General features: G+C 31.0%; 1 protein-coding gene across 1 annotated transcript in view; it reads right to left on the bottom strand.

The window, feature by feature from the left end:
* Positions 1-16,825: 16,825 nt before the first annotated feature.
* Positions 16,826-18,766, bottom strand: part of Smp_180760 (chondroitin sulfate proteoglycan-related) — a gene marked incomplete at both ends in the record, with an annotated part of 53,017 nt that continues 51,076 nt past the window's right edge. Inside the window, one exon of the mRNA XM_018794479.1 lies at positions 16,826-17,681. Coding sequence (XP_018648888.1) covers positions 16,826-17,681 — 856 coding nt within the window. The remainder of the gene's footprint in view (positions 17,682-18,766) is intronic.

The following is an 18,766-nucleotide window of genomic DNA, read 5'->3' as shown; positions in this document are numbered from 1 at the left end:
CGTGTTCAAGATCAGATAAAAACAAATAAGAATTACTGGTTATCCAGAATGTACTTTATTTTAAAGTCAAGTATTCTGTACATTGTTCAATAGTGGTTTTAACATAAATGTAACAAATATTTCCAAAATAACACATGGAGATAAACTATAATCATTATTTTCTTCGATTATTTATTCTTAAAGAATGCCAAATGATTATCATAATAAGCTTTCCTTTACTTGGGTTTTAAAATAAATTTTCACAGTTAAAATCATGAGTCAGTTGAATTAGTCAGTGGATAATCAGCAACCGCTTTGGTGCAGAAGTAAACATTATATCTTATTTTTCAATTTTCTATAATTATCAATAAAATGCAAGCAGATCAGCTTTTTATCTTTTTGTCCTTTCACCCAATCCTTTTTAAAAATGCACGTTGAGCTAGTTTTTGATCCACACTCAACACTAATATATATATTTTAAGAATCAAATCAATACGGAATAATAGGTGATTGGTCAAGTTAACAATAACAGTAATCAGTTAGAAACTCAACAAATCTGAAAGATGTAACAAATCTAATGATAAGGTTATGTAGTCCGTTCCTCATCAAAATCCATCAAGTAAAAATATAATTTAAGCTTGAAGTTTGTCAGTTAGAAAAGAATCTTTGGTTTCATTTATCAAGTTATGAACATGTTATCAGTGAGAGGAGGGCATAGAAAACTAGATAATCAGACTATAAATATAGATAGATCATGTGAACTGAAGTAGCAAATTAAAATTAAATAGAAATGAAACATTTTAGGACTAAATAGAATAAAATAGCTTTGGAAAAAATTACTAACTAGGGTGAAGGCTATCATAAATTAAGAGGCTAAATGAACATATACATACAGTGTTTATTGATGTGCGTACCCATGGTTTCTGCAAGGATAATTCTTACAATTATTGCCTATAAATCAGTCATTAAAACAATCATTCAATTCTCATTAAAATTTTATTTTTCCAACAACTTACTGCTTTCTGATGAACGATTTACCTTCAACATTTTGGTTATTTAGGTATCACAAACTGATTAATTTGATGGACATTTGTGTTGTTAGGAAATAATGAAATTTAATGAGTTAATTGAATCCTATCATAATTGTTATAGTCCTAATACTGAAAATTGACTGAAACCTCATGTTTGTTTCTGAAAGTCAATCTTTTCAAGTTCAAAATTGAGTTCAAAACATTCAGTTAAGTGAATTTATTTAGAAAATGCAAAATTCTAACTGAATACATGTGAGTAAAATATTATTTCATTTTTTTTAATACATCATAACATTCAAGCAGTTTGGTGAATTTTCTATATCATAGTTAAAACACAATATGTGTGATTCGTATGAAAATTAAAGCTGTAACAGTGTAGTGAACGAGAACACAAGTCGAGACAATCAAATGGTTTCGAACAAAATTACAGAACATTTTAGTAAAATCTGAGGATCATACAGTAAATTTTAATTTGCAAAATGTCAGTCATTTGTCTTAAACTTGACTGTTCCTTTTGCAAATATCAGTCAATCTTTTCATACTTCATTGTTCTTTTGTTTCCATAATATTCATTCATTGTTCTCTCTTTTCTTTTATTTGATCTTTTTAACTATCTTCCTCCAGGCATTTCACTTTCAATTGATGATACTTACTACTTATATCTGTCTACATTAGTAGCACACATTACAGTAGTAGTACTCTCATCAATTCTTTTGTCACTATAACCCTGACTAGAGCAAAATATTATCTATCGATGAAAACACAGAATAATATTTTTTTTCAATTTTCTTGAAATAAAATGACAATTGGTTAGATAGAATCATTTTTTAATGTACCGATTGTTTATATAAATACCCATATATATTACTATGGTTTGATAAATTAGCGTATAAGGTAAAATCCCTGCATGGTGACTGTCAACAGCGTAATAAATTTTTAAGAACATGTACTTTCATGTTTATAATTTGACATCTGAAATCATTTACTTATATCATGTTTTCTCTTCCTTTTTGAATTTTTAAATTTATAATGGAAAACATTTATTGATATTTCTAATTCAAAGTATAAGGTGATTTTTTTAAATGTAAAAAACAAACAAACAAAAACAAAACAAATAGAATGATCCCCTGTAGTTCATTGGATATTTTTGTTGGGATGTAATATAGAATAGCAAAAACAAAAAACAAACATTTCATACTGTATAAAAATTTTCATATTGATAGACTATTTACTACACAACACCCTAATTTCTGCATTACAATCCACTCGAAAACTGGATCCAAAAAATTTAAGAATTTATTTTAAATCAGAAGGGGTTTTGTGGAGATTTCAGTATTTTCATAGTTGAAATCATGAGTCAGCTGAAGCTAGACCACCATGGAAAACCTGGAAACACTGGAAGGCCGTATCGTCCCATTATGGGACCCCTCAGCAGTGAGTATACACGATCCTGCCTCATGAGACTTGAACCCAGGAACTACCAGTCTCGAGCCAGAGCACTTAACCGATAGACCGAAACGGCCATCCAGTGCTTTCAGGTTTTCCATGGTGGTTTAGCTTCAGCTGACTCATGATTTTAGCTGTGTAAATTTATTTTAAAACCAAAGTTAAGGAAAGCTTATTATGATAATCATTTGGCATTCTTTAAGAATAAATAATCGAAGAAAATAATGATTATAGTTTATCTCCATGTGTTATTTTGGAAATATTTGTTACATTTATGTTAAAACCACTATTGAACAATGTACAGAATACTTGACTTTAAAATAAAGTACATTCTGGATAACCAGTAATTCTTATTTGTTTTTATCTGATCTTGAACACGTTTGCACATTGAACTAAATCAATACAGCAAAAATTTATGTAAATAGTCGTATCTTTGTATCTCAGTTATGAAATGGCATTATTCTCTTTGTATCTGACAAATTTCGTTGTTCTTGCCAAAATAACGATTCACGTTTTAACTGAGATATAGTATTAGTCTTATAAGGCATATTTTTAAGTTTTTAGTTCTCATTTTATTCAAAATGTTGTAGTTGACTTGCAGACAAATCATGTATATGATGATAAATATGCTTTTTTTTAAAATAAGTGGTTATTCTGAATAATTCAGATTTATTGATGGCAATACTGTATACTACAACAGATCAGATCATAGGATAATAGTGTGTATCAATGTTCTTCTTAACTAATATTGGACGGCTTCTGAGAATAATAATTCTAACGATAAGATACTACATCATATACAAGATTATTTCAGGCAGGAAAGCAATTAAGCTTTCTTCAACTTATACAGCAGTCAGTTGAAACAGTTGAGAAAAGATTTTGAATATATCATGAATACTAATTAGAAAAAGCTTGTTTTTCAATGTTATCCTTTAAGCTAACACGTTTTTTTCTTCTACTGTTTTTATCTGGCAATGACATTTGAATCATTGCAATAGACATTATTAATGTCTTGTAGTAAATAAATAATTCTTTTTTACTTATATTCATATGAGAGTATCAGCAGTTATTATATTTGCAATTAATTCCCTGTAATTTGTTATTCTTTATTCACGTTTTCATGTCATTATCCGTTCATGTTCTTTTTATATCCAAACCATATCTTTTATTTTAGTCAAATATTTTATTTGGTTTTATTTAAATAATAAAGTTAATATTGTAAGCAAAGATGGATAGTGGCTAGCGGTGGAATCCAGGACGCGCATTTCGTCCCCTTTTGGGACTTGTCAGCTGGATGTACTGCATGTTGATGTTCACTCTGGAACTCGGACCCAGTACCTTTCGCTTAAAAAGCCATCGCGTTATCTACTCGGCCACTGAGTCCTGATAGCCAACTTACTTGCAATGCTTGTGAATTAAGGCTATATCGAGGCAATACGCATAGTATGCACATATGCCAATTAGAGACTGACCAGTTGCCGTCCTAAAAAACAATCGGAAGATTCAAACAAACAATACTAAATGATTTTTAAGTGAACTTAATAGTATAGTCTTTCAGTGATATGAATATATTTTAGAGAAAAGAAACTGTAAACTATTGTTTAGACAAATTCACTTGGTACTGTTTGGTTGAATCTTCTCATTGATGTTTAGGACTGCATTTGATCAGTCTCGTATCAGCCATATGTACATACTGTGCGTATTGCCTCGATATAGCCTTAATTAACAAGCATTATAAGCAAAGATGGATAGTGGCTAGCAACATCAATTCTGAGATGCAGGTACATCCAGCTGAAGTGTCCCGAATAGGATGAAACACGCGTCCTGGATTCCGATGATAGCCACTATTCATCTTTGCTTATTGTTTAGATAAGTAAAGAAATTAAGATAAATATTTTGATATACAAAAAAACAAAAACAAAATATAATTTACAAAAATAATCAATCCTTTCTGTCTCCATTTGTATTCATGAATATAGTTTTGGTGAACAAGTTATATTCCTGATATAAATTTTCTTTTTTAATCTCTTATTTAAATAAGTTTTTTTAAAACTATTCAAAAATACCTCGACAATTATGTTTTAAAATGCACGAGCGAATTCAATTTAAATATTTTCTCTTCAATTTATTACATTTTGTCATTACAAAAGAAATTTCAAAACTCGCTCACAGATTTATTGAATGTGGTTACTTGTTTATATTATTTGTTTAACAGACCATGAATATACTAAGGGTTGATAAATATCTAATAGGATTTATCATATGTTCATGGATAAATCATTCTTTTTGTAAATTTAATTGCATATCCGTTAAATGGCTTACATTCAGATAAATGAGATACCATGAATTCAAAAGCATATAAACTCACAGTGAAACGTGTCCTCTAACAGCAAACCTTCTCGGTAAAAAAAATTATTTTAAATTGAGAAGGATTTTCTAAAAGTGAAATCGACACCTAACTGTTTTTGTTTGCTAGACATGCAGGTACTTGGATTTATTGTCATGATTACGGTGTTCGTCTCCAATTCATTACAGTGTAGGTTATAAAACAGGAAAATGTAACCGTTCTTTTCATTAACTCCATAATGTTTCTAAATTTAATAGCCTACCACTAATACAAATGATCAAAGACATGTGTCAAATATACCACTACAAATTTGTCTGAAAAGATCGTTCTATAGTCTGCTTTTGTGAAATAACATCGATTTCGGAAAGTCTTCAGAAAAGTATGTCATTGAAATAAAAGAAACTTTTAAACAGAGTGGAATTTCTGGGATATGATAAACACGGATAGAAAAAGTTTACTATATTTTAATTAAATGTGGTTTTTTGCTTACCTTAACGAACTAGTAATGGTAAAAATATGGAAGCTTGATTGATATAATTGGGATAAAAATGTCATTAATAATGATGAACTACAAAATAAAATATAGATAAAGTAGCCTATTGTGTACGAAAAAATTAGGCAGAAATATGGCATATAATAGAATTCACTAAGAATATCCGATGCAAAAGTAACGGCGAGGGTTAGCAAAGTAAGAACAGAATTCCTACTGGTGAAGAACACATGCAACTCAAAACAATTGTAAACCAAAAATAAAGTCACAATGTCAGTTCTACTGTATGGAGCTGAAACTTGGAGAACAACTACAACCATCACAAAAAATGTACAAGTATCTGTAAACAATTGTTTACTCAAGATACTCAATGTCTGTTGACAAGATATCATGAGAAACAGTCTACTGTTGGACAGGACACACCAGCTTTCAGCTGAAGAGGAAATCAGGAGAAGAAGTTGGAAGTGTATAGGACATACATTAAGGAAATCATCAGACTGCATCATGAAGCAAGTGCTAACTTGGAATTCTGATGAGAAAGGGTAGAGAGGAATACCAATGAACACAGTGCATTGAGAATTGGAAGTAGACATGAAAGGATAAAAAACAACTGAAAAGAATTGGCTAGAACAGGATTGGATGGAGAGTGCTGGTGGTCGGCCTATGCTCCTTCACGAGAGGTAACAGTTGTAAGCAAGTGAGTAAGTAACAGAATCCACTGATACAATAGTTGATATTTCAAGCCATTGTTTGTGTTGTATTGTGTTTATATACGTCATTTTAAATGCATATGATTTATTTAAAGTTTATGATACCAGTTGAAGCTTGAAAATAAAGATATTTGTAATTAACAGCACAGTACATCATTTTACGAGTCCTATCAACAGCTCATTAACTTGTTGCTATCACAGGGTTTTTCGGATATTCAATAACAGAAGTAGGTTTGTACATCCCATCTCATTGTTTGATATCAACGTTTAATTTTGATCTATGTCCATCCGACAACCCTTTATAAAACTTCTCTCTTCATATGGTGAGTTTATGTATTGAACACTAGCTATTGGACTCACCACTTTGTACAAACAACAGTATTCTATACAGGCGGTTTTCTGGTAAGAAAGATTTTAAAGATAGGAATAAATTATTCCCATCCGAGGATGTACAAATGATTTCTTGGTTTTACATCACTTTAATAGTCAATAATTACTTCAAGCGGTTCTTTTTGCCAACACAATACGATTAGTTGGTTTTCATATTTTGTTTGTTTGTTTTTTTCTAGGTATTATATCATACAAAAATACTGATTGTGTTTCATATCACAAACACTAGTAATCAGTGACTTGAGAAATTACATTCAGTTACACTGATAAAACTACTTAGAGGGTAGAGTTAAGAGTGGATTTATCGATTGAAAATACACTATGGTATAAATTAACATTGTATTACGTTTTCATGTTATAAACCTGAATTTATTGTTTCTTTTTAATTAACCTAGTCGCCTGGAGATTTGATTACATGCTATTTTTGAATAAATTTATCTGTATTTTGAATTATCTCTTTCATACACGCCAGATGTCACATGATTTCATAGACATGAATGACCAATTTTCATTTACTCAATCCTACTGTATATTTTCTTTACTATACAATCTAATTTTCATGAAAGAAAATTTATTTGTATTTTAGCTATTAAATTCAAAATTCTGTTGCATACGCCGTATAATTCTAAGGTGCATTTATGATTAGTTTTGTAATAGTTTATTAATCCAATGTGCTTTTTACAAACCGATTTCATAAAAAACCTTTTACTTAAGATCTTATCAAAAAATACTGCACACTTTGCAATCCTACACAAAAGGGTTGAATATGCATATATATGCTGAATGCTCTCGTCAACTAACATCAATCCATATTGTTAGAGAGATAAAGGATCATTTTTTTCCCATACGAAAATATATCTCCATGTAAATAGTGATTGGCAACAAAGTCGGAAGTAAGGCCTCACCACGGCGCTCCTGGATATAGGGGCAACTATGCTGGCCAACGTAGGCAGTCGACCCACTCGGGTTCCGACTCGAGGCTCACTTAACCACACCGGACCACCTGATGTGTATGCTTATGTATAAGAATGGTAGAAGTCTTCGGGCCTATATAGTTCAAGTATGTAGGTATATAAAAAGAGTATGTGTGTGGTGTTGTGAAGTGCAAACTTAAGCTGAAATATCGCCTAATATGTCTAATAAAATGTGCGAACTAATCTATCAGTTCGAAGACATATTGAAAAGATATGGTAGAAAATACTAGGGAAAGGCGACCAACAACCTCCCTGTAGAAAATCCTTATGCTTATATGTGTGTCAGGAGGTATTGAAGCGCAGCCGTGGGCTGAATGATATGCTTGTAATGTGTAGGAGATAGTCTGTGTAGCAAATAAGTTTACAAGGGAGTGGTGGACATATACCTTCCCAAGTGGGTGAACATACCTATATGTATGCTATAGGAGTCATAAAATAAAACCTATGTAACCGGTTTTCATGTAACATTTATTTGACACAGGGTAGTTATACCTGTATATATACCATGGGGTACTCGGATAAAAGTCTATATGTTACCTAGTATGCATGCAGACTATACCTATCCTGAGTAAGTAAAACCTTCGGAATTGCTTTGCTTGCTCTTCATACGATACTCAAAAACGCGCAAAGACCTGAGGGGCCGCGGTCGCTTACAAAACCGAATCCACGTGGTGGGTTTGTGAGCCATGAAAACACAGAATCCATTCCAGAAGGGACTACATAGGCTCCTCCAGAAAAGGCTTTGCAAACCAATCTAGCTGGAAAACTGTAATCAGTGGTTGATCTTTCGACTAGTAAAATGCGGATGAATACTTCGTCGTTATAAAGAATATCTGTCTGAAATGGTTAAATGACTCTTCTCAAAAAAGTGACGCCTTGATGAAACTTGCAAATTATCAAAACTTTAAGTTGAAAAACAGTTGAATTACACATTTATTCTTTGTACTTTTATAGAAGTGAACACATTTTTATCCCTAAATGTCAGTTAGAAATTTGTTCATATTGAAAAATTTAAAATGTCAGGTTAAAGTAGACTGACATAGTCAAATCTCTAATATAACCGAAAAAACTGTACGTCTTTATCTGTATACAATGTTAGTTGGAAATAGGATATAAACTATTTACGGTTTTTTGGTTTTTGGAGAAAAATTCATCTAAATTTATGTTTGTAAAATATATGATTACTAAAGAGAAATGAACTAAAGTGATTTTGATCTATTATTAAAGTGTGATCTATGTTAATGGAATTGAAAATCGGTTTGAACGTGCATTTTCATCGGTATAAAGTATTTTTCAGTAGATTGAGAATAGTATCATCCGTTATTTTTACTCACTTGATTTCATTAGTCCATTCATGACAAACAAATGAGTAAAAAACAGAGATTTATTCGTGAATAAGCTATCTCTGAACCTTCGAAATGAGCTTTGACATGCATCAAACTTTTAAATACAATAAACTTTCTAGCATGTCAGTTAGAATAAACAGATTTTCATAGTTAGTATATTTGGGGTCAATAAGGTCGGACCGTAAAACAACAGAGCAGTCGTACTGATATATTCCAAGTATTGACCAGTTCGCCTACACTATCTATCTAGTACTAATAACCTTTTGCTCAGCAATCCCACAATAAATGTAAGGCAGCAGCCGAGACTAACACTAAACTACTATTTGTCTAGAACGTAGTTTCTCTTGCTCACCCGCTCAACAGCCAGAATGGAGAAATCAGAAAACGGATAGCTTCTAACTGTATATATCAAGTTTATGATTCACAATTACAACAAAATAAAGCAAAATCCTAACCACATATCGACAGAATTAAAAAACTACAATACAGTCACTATCATGCCACAAGTCGAAGAGGATTAAGTAATAGGTTCGTAATTAATTAACCGTAATTTGAGAAAAGTTAAACACACAACATTTTATATGTGAAACAAAAGCTTTCAAGTAGGTGAATACAAGAATATTATAGTTTACATGTGCAATAATTATATAATAAAAATATAAACAATAACTTCCGATAAGACAGTTCCGAAATCTCACTTTTGCTTAATATACATCCCAGCATAAAAATTTCGTTGCTAAAACATTTGATATTAGGCATGTGAAATAATAGAAATTAATATTTAAAAAAACACTTAAAGATGAGTTCATTCAGTATTGTTTGTTTGAATCTTCCCATCGATTTGTTAGGACTGCAACTGGTCAGTCTCTAATTGGCATATGTGCATACTGTGCGTATTGCTTCAATATAGCCTTAATTCACAAGCATGGTGAGCAGAGATGGATAGTGGCTAGGACGAAACGCGCGTCCTGGATTCCACTGCTAGCCACTATCCATCTCTGCTTACTTAAAGATGAGGTTTGTTTAGATACATTCCATGAACAAGCATTAAATAAAGCAATGTGACATAGAGACAAATTTTGTAAAGTTATCAGTTTCAAAGAAAAAACTTTCTCATTCACAAACATCCTTACTATTTTACGTTCAGTAAAACCATTGAATATGTAAAAAATGTAACAAATAGGCATCATGATGTCGTATTTTGTTTGATTCAATTGTATGTATGTAATAAGTTAGAGGCAATGAATAGTTATAGTATGCTTAATATAAAAACTAAATGCGATAAATAGTAGTAACAATGAGACATTCATATTTCTAAGGTATCGTATATTGTGAGATAGAAAAAAACTGGATGGACAGTTCACTATGGTTCCTAGTATAAAACTTTATTTGCGGAAAACAGTTTCGTAAAATACCCATGTCATTTATTTTACTTTACAATAATGTATGATGATAAATGTCACAACGTAAACAGAGAAAAAAATAGTTGCAGATGCTTCATGGGTACGTAATGTAAACTAATAAAACATCTGGTTTAATTTAAGCTGTGTTTTTATGGTTTCACTTATGAACATAAAACTAACGACTTTATATTCATGTTGCTTTTCAGTGAGCATATTAAATTGTGTCATTTGGGTAGAATATAACAATATGGCCATTTGACTGAAGTTAGAAATTTGAACCATTTAGTGTCATTACAGAGATCTAAAGGTTAAGGACTCTCTAAATAGTAGTCGATTTAAACTCAGTTTGTTGCTGAAATTATCAAGAGAACTCACGATTCACATTAGACTGATGTCTGGGTATTTCAGGTTGATGGATAGCTTGTTTAGATGTGTGTAGTTTATCCATGAACATTATTTTTATTGTGTGGTTAAGTTTGATTTGTAACTAATACAATCCATAGTTAACGTAATTAAAACGAATGTATTAAATATTTTATCAAAAATTAGTATTTCGTACAGTCAACTAGGTGGTGTTTGAGCTCGTTCGAACAAAGTCGGGAATGTGGAGTTATGAGTTTTCGTTAACTCACTGGACTCAATTACACATAGCATGCCTATATGAGCTAGTGATTGGTCCAAAATGAAAAGGCCCTACATGCTTAATATCAGTCGGAATCTAATATTTCTTGTATGTAAAAGTAGTACTTGATTGTCACAAAATTGAGTGTTCTACGTTTGTATGACTGAAGACATTTTGATAACACGCATAGATTTGGATATATTATGTAATAGGAATGAAGAAGAAAGATTTTACATGAATGAATAGGTATAGTTTCAGGTAATATAGATTAATGAACGACTATCATTACGTTTGGTACAGTTTTACGGCATGGATGAGTACTATTTTAAGAAAAGCGAAGCTTCAACCAAATGTCAACACTAAATTATCATTTGTATATGAAAAGATAAAGGTTTATATCAAAGCAAAGATCTCTTTCCTTTCCGTAAAATGATTATTATACCTCATTGTATGAACAAATGAAGACACAACTATATAAGATCATTTATCTGAAAAAAATGTAATGTTATATAGGGTTATCGAAGAATTAGAAAAAAAGAATTATTTACGCGATTACTTGACGCGAAAAAGAAGAAGAAGAAAAATCCGATGCATTTGGTATAGTTTATTTCAGTTACTAAGAGAGGTTTGTTTAGCTTAATTTGTGCACCAGGTAAATCGGCTGTACTTCTCTTTTATTTTCTTCTTTTCCTCATACTAAATGTCTGTTATGATAATTAAAAAAAATATTGAATCTTTGTGTATATTCATAATGAATCCAAAACATTGTAGGGATAAGATTGACTGAATACTTCATCTTATATATATATGAACTATGCAATAGTGTATTATTTACATTCAATTAAATAAATAAATATGGTAAGCCCTGAGATTAAAACTTTATCTTTCATTCATGTCTACATTGAACAACCAGTTTTTTTGTAATTTTTCTATTTTTAATCATATTGTGATATTTATACAAAGTTGACAAAATAAAATTTGTAAAGTAAATAAACAAAATTCCATATTCAATAAAATAAACAGTTCAATTACTGCAAGCTGATATACTGAAGAGTTAACTTTTTTATATTATGATGGAAGTCAAGATGACATTTAGTCAATAATTGTCTTATCAACCAGAGGTATACCTTATATACGTATGTGGAATATCCGGATGAGAGGATATTAAAATTGCTGCAAAAGCGGCAATATTTAACCTGATTAGATTTAAAATAGGTAGGACGCATTAGTTACAATCTAGACAAAAAGATTGACTTCAGTAGAGCTATTATTGTGTTGGGACCACGATGAAGAAAATGTTCTAAACACACAAGGAGTTGTACCGATCGTTTCCAAAAGAATACGAAAATCACCTTTAAGATTCCATAGCTCAAAGATCATCAAAACATCGAGTACTAAGTAGCCCCTAGTAAGATTAGCAAACATGACAAAGATTAGTTTTATAGAGGCTACGGTTCATTCTAGAGAACTCCCTGAGAAAATAGACGACTATCATGGTGGGGATCTGAAGATCAAGGTGGTAGTGGATAATACTGGATATAAAGAAATCTTTGGACAACATGGACTGAGAAAACAAAAGAAAATGGTAAGAGATTTGTCAGCCTACGTGACTTCGATAAAGTGATAATAGGTGGCTTTATTTTCCCCACAAATCCGTACAAGTAGCTACACGGGTTCCACAAGGTCACACTACAGAAAACCAGTCCGAGCAGAACTCCATTGATAAAAAGATTCATAAAGTCAATAGAAGATATAAAAACAAAGATCGGAGCTGATATCGCTTCAGATTAAGGAAGCAATAGCTTCAAAAAGCTAGTAGGAGATGGCATCAAGAAAAAATACCATAAAGGATGTATCTTTTTATGCAGTCGGGGAAATATTTGAGCAAAATAGAAAAAAGACAGCAGTCGATGACAGCTGAACAAACAAGCAATAACTGAACGTCGTTAACAGAGGAACAAGTGAGTAAGGCACTCTAAATAGCTTTTAAATAGATTAGCTTTACTAAACTCAGAATATATCGAGGTACTCTGACAAGGAAGAAACAACGTACCTGCTGACGAGGATATTAGGATAGGACACATTTTAGAAACCAAGAAGCTGAATCACGAGGCAAAGTCCATATTTCAGTCTTAACTATAAGAAAATGAGGTAAAGCATTGAACACATGGTGTCAGTAATGGGAGGCAGACATGGAGGCCATTAGTAGGATTCCGTAACTACTAAATAAATGAGGGCAGGATACGGTAGGTTGGAGATCCCTAGTGGGCGACATTTCCACCAATAGGAGAAGTTGTAAATGTAAAAACGAAATGCTTAATTCATAGACCTCTACATGTGATGCTAAATATAATGATATGAAGAAATGAACAATAAATCTAGTCTTTTACGTTTTTTAACCTTCAACTTAGATTCATCTAATGTAAAGATAAAAGGTTCAGGCTACAATCGTATCCAGAAGCCCAAACTACAACACAAATTAAAATATCAGTTAAAACCAACTAACCCATCACCTATCCTGCAATAACATTGGTTGCAAAATCTCTAACATATGATGCTGTGTACCATACAACAAATTATTGATTAAGTTTCCGTAATTTCTCAAAAAATAACTTTTTTAATCTTGGCAATTTCACTTTTTTTTATTTCCTGCAAACGAATAGTTAATGATACTCAAAACTCAATCCATTATAGACTGGATCAGCAAATTACCTTGAGTTCAGATAACTTTTATGTATAAATATTGTTGATTTCATAGCATGTTTCTTTAACAAAAGTTATTAGTCATTTATCCTTACTGTATTCTATGATATTGAAGTATATTTCTTCTTGTGTGCTTATTGAGAAGTTATACAGTTACATTGTCTATTATATTAGAACCATGAATTGTACTTTGGTATTTAGAATATGTAATTTTTGTCTAAACATTTTTTTACAGGTAAATACAGTTTGCATCACAGGGTAATGTCAATATATAACGTGTCAATGAATTTAAATTTATTGGAAACAGGTCTAATTAAGCTTATTTAAAAAGAACTTATCATGAGACTGTAGTTGGTTGAAAATATACATAACATGTAGTTCAGGTTATAAGTACTATGAAATTTCGGCCTCAATAATAAAGAATGGAAATAGGGTCGTAGAAATGAAAGATTACTAAGTTGTTTAAAAAAAGATTGATTAACTGACAAAAGCTCAGATAAGCAGTAAAAATAATTCATAATAAAGGGAGTGGAAAAAACTGGTGCTATCTAGTCAATTCTTAAAACTATTGTACCTTAAACGAAGTGATCTTAGAGATGTCCATTTGGATGGTTGAATTCTTTTTACATCAGTATCGTTAGTGAAGCATAATAAATTCTAAATTACACGGTTAATGAATATTTTGAAAGATTGTGATGCATCAAAATTGATTATACTATCAAGCAAATGGCCTATGACTATATTGCCTAACGACAATATACAAAAATAGTTTGGATGGATAATATCTAGATAGCCCAGTTAGTTTAATAGTATATATAATAAGTCGAGGAACCCAGTACCAAAGAATGTAGAAAGAATACAACAATCACATGAATAAAGAGTTCCCATACTATATCAATCAATGAACATTATTTTCCCAAGTTTGAACTGCTTTTCTTAAATTTCACATATGTGACATTCTAGGTAGCTTTCAAGTTAAATCACAAGCTCGTGGAGATTATGTATATCGATTTAGATTGCTTATATTATTTTTCTGAAACGTTGAGATATAATAATATTACATCAAAAAGCAATATCATTATCTTGGCTGTTATAATTTCCATTTCTCAATGCTTTCCGAATTGTACCAAACAGCGTTTTCCACTCAGTATGTAAGCTAAAATATCTAAAATTAGTCTGAATCTTAGTCAACTTTAGGGGTCCATAGGGAATGCTTGTAATCATAAAATTTATCATAGAAGCGCATCATGAGTTTATAATTATGTAATTTGATTTGAATATTGTAGGCTTATTATGGCTGATTCACAGAAGTTTGGACTTTTGAGCTATGCTGATTGTTTACTTCATTTTATGACTTCAAAATGTGCAACATGCCAATATGCAATTTATGTAACACAAATCACGATTGTAGTTATTCATTCAAATTTCTTTTATTTGATATTCACAAAATAGTTTTCGGAAAACTTAAACAAATGTATCTCAGAGTCACAAACTCCTACAAATAAAACATGATTGACTTTAATAGATCAAACAAAACATATAGTGATGACACATTTAAGTCAATCAACAAAGGACGCTGAAAGAAATATTTAAACAATCACTATAAAGTTTTTGGTATTACTTGTAATACTAAAATATCCCAAATATACTACCTGAAATCCTAGAATATTAAACGTCACTTAATTTTAAGGTTAATGTTAGTTACATTAACAATGTTGCTGGTAACAAACGCATTAAATAATCAGTAACCTAGTACAGTACCTAATCACCTATTGTTATACAATTCAGGAAAGTGAATGATATATATATATATATATATATATATATATAAAGCCTCCCGATAGTTAGTTGTATTCCATGGTAGACAATTTATCAACCTTCATTCATTAGTTTCTGTATCTAACAATTATAGTAGTAAAATAATCCAGGTCCTTCATTACTATTCATAATTGGTTTATTATTAAATGTCTATCCTTTATTATAACTACTAAGTAAGATATATTCAGCCGAATCATTAGCTAGCCTAAGTTGAAAACTAACAATATCATCATTCACAATTGAAAGTATGCTACTATATCCTCTTGATATTCAATTTTATTTCAATTATATATAGTTGAAGTCATGAGTCAATTAAAGCTAGACCACCATGAAAAACCTGGAAGAACTGGACGGCCGTTTCGTTCTATTGTTGGACTCCTAAGCAGTTCGCATCCACGACCTCGCCTCGCGAGATTCGAACCAAGGACCTATCTTTCTCAATCTCGTGGATTGGTTGGAGTTAGATATTAACACCGTTGGATGCTAGCTCAGTGGTCTAGTGGTTGAGCGCTCACGCGCAAGTTTGAAATGTCTTGAGTTTGAATCTTGTGAGGCGGGATCGTGGATGAGCACTGTTGAGGACTCCCATAATAGGATGAAACGGCCGTCCAGTGCTTCCAGGTTTTCCATAGTAGTCTAGCTTCAATTGATTCATAATTTCAACTATATAAAATTACTAAAATCTCCATAAAACCCCCTCTGATTATTTGAATTAATTCATGAACAAAACAATCATATCATTTACATATTAGATCTTATATTTATTTACAAATTATAGTAATGAATAAATCATCACAAAACAGTTATACATATGATTTAATAATTCTTGATTGACATGAAGGTAATTAAGGCTGAAAATAAAATCTGTAATAAAAGTATTTTATTTATAGTATAGTAGAAAAAGGATTCTTTTATATTGAATATGTATCATTTAAATAAAGAATGATTGAACAATCAATAATCTACAATATTGTATCCTCTTTCTCTTTGATTTATGTAATAAACTGAGACCAATCTTTTATAAAAGGTAAAACGTAAAAATCCTATGGAAGAGTAAATGATAGAATGATATCTCTTTATTATTTAGTTTCTTTTATGTATCTACAAGGAGAGAAAGTAAATTTTGTAATTCATAACAATACAGAAAAGCTGTAGCAATCACATTTTGGCCTTTTGCTGTACATTGTGAGATAATAAAAAAAGTTAAAGAAGTCAAATTGAAAAATTGGCAAATAGTGATGAAAAATAATGTTGCTTATAATCTCAACTCATGAAATATGTTTTCTTTAACCAATTAATCATTTACATAACTATCTGCATCAATAGTAATACCCTAACAATAGTAACAGTTAGAGTGTAAGATTTTTCTTCTGTTGAAGTAAAAAATATACATGATAGAAGACAGTGGAAAAACGAACAATCGATTAGGTGTTCGATGTTGATACATTATCAAATCTGCTTGAAAGAAGTTCATTGATTGAAGTGTTTAGCTAGAATGGTAAAACAGGACACGTCGCATAAAAATAGCAGCTCAGTTGCAGTTAAAGTTTAGAAAAAATCACAGTTTCAGACGTACCATTCTTTGGGATCTATCGTTGACTTTCTTTTCTCCACTTTTAAATAAGTATTTCTAACCTGTTTATTGTTATTATCTGCGATAAAATAGGTGTTTTGAATATTGTTGCAATCATCATTGTTAGTTATGGGGTTGACATTAGTAATAGTTTTATCAATGACAATGACATCTGGATTATTTTCAGAAATTTTATCATTTGCTAAACTAGATTCATTTATAATATTATCCAAATTGAGTTTCATTAGAGATCTGTCGTCTACATCAGTAGTTTCATAATTAGGTTTTATGAATGTAATAGATTTGATTAACTCCGGTTGTAAACTTATCAGTGGTATGGATGAATCACTTATAATATGTTCTCTACCACCAACGATATTGGTCGTTTTTACTGTTTCACCAGTATATGCTGTACTCTCTTCAACATTGTATGTGCCCTCATCACGTCGCATACAACGATATATAGTGCATGTTAAAATAATTAATACGCATATACCACTGACAGAAACAGCAATAATCAATACAATATTAAATGGGAATTTTTTATTTCGTTCAACAAATGAAGTGAAGGGATTTTTTGATTTTTTGTACAGAATGTTATCGAATGTAGGATTATTTTTTCCATAAGATATTTTATCCAATGCTGGTGTTATTTCTTTATGTTTTTGTGATATTTTACTACTGAAATTCAACCAGTTGGTTATAATTGGTTCCATTTCATCTTGATGTACAGTTGATTGATCTAGTTTAGAATAACCTTGAAGAAAGCCGCTATCACTTGCCGAGGACTGTCTATTATTATTATTACTTTGATCAGCATTCCAACCTTGTTGAAGTTCATTTTTATCACTAAAATAATTATATGAAAGATTACTTTTCTTGAAACAGCGAAAAACGACATAAAATGAAATATCTTTAAATTACAAATAAAGGTGGCCTGCTTGAACATTTGGGATACCTGTTCCTGCCATCTAGATGTTTCAATAACTTATCTAATTTTGCTTGTTTTAATACATCATTATGGCTTTTATTCGCATAACCTATTCAGATGCATTTCCGAAGAGTGTACAACCTTTCGTTGTATAAGTTACAAGAGACTCAATCAGTGATATCGTGGTTACCGGCAATATGCTAAGAAAATAATGTACATTATTTAGATATCGATTGACTGGACTGCTAACTTCTAATTGATGATCACTCAATATTTATCGTCAGAATCGACCAAGAAGTAGGAAACGAAAACTTGTTGAAATAGATTGTGATGAGAATTCTATATTGTACCAAAAATATAATACTGAATAACGCTAATTATATTAATTATTATTATTATAAAAAGTGTCCTCATCATTAGTACTTTAAAGACTAATTCCATTCACCAGATATCTTTATTCTCACTTGAAAAAGAATGTGAGCAATATTATATGCAAAATTCATTCACAGTACAATATCCTAATCTTTATTTTCTAAAATTGTTCACAAAAAACCGTTAGAAGTTGTACTTTAGTTTTGTTATATTGTATTTTTTAAATTAATAACTGACTAGAATAACTCAAAATATCATTTTATTCTATCTGTTACATATATTAAGGAATTACGTCATCATAGTTCTTAACCCAGTTTCATATATTTATAGCAATTCTATCTTGATTTCTGTTTGTTATACAGAATTTCTGTTTGAATCGAAATCGTAATTCATTGAAAGTAACGGAATAATCATCAACGGCTTCAATTAAGATGTAAATAACAACAACAATCTTTATTGAGTATTAGGTTTTAAAGGAATTACCATTTGTCACGAAAATAAATGAAATATTTAGGCAATGATAGATAGCAAAGATGGATAGTGGCTAGTAGCGGAATCCATGGCACGCGTTTCGTCCTATTTGGGACAGGTCAGCTGGATGTACCAGCATCCCAGAGTTGATGATCGCTCT

The sequence above is a fragment of the Schistosoma mansoni genome, chromosome 1 (genome assembly GCF_000237925.1).
Source record: "Schistosoma mansoni strain Puerto Rico chromosome 1, complete genome".
Lineage (NCBI taxonomy): Eukaryota > Metazoa > Platyhelminthes > Trematoda > Strigeidida > Schistosomatidae > Schistosoma > Schistosoma mansoni.
Note: the sequence above shows the minus strand (reverse complement) of the source record. Positions and strands in the feature narration are given on the sequence as shown.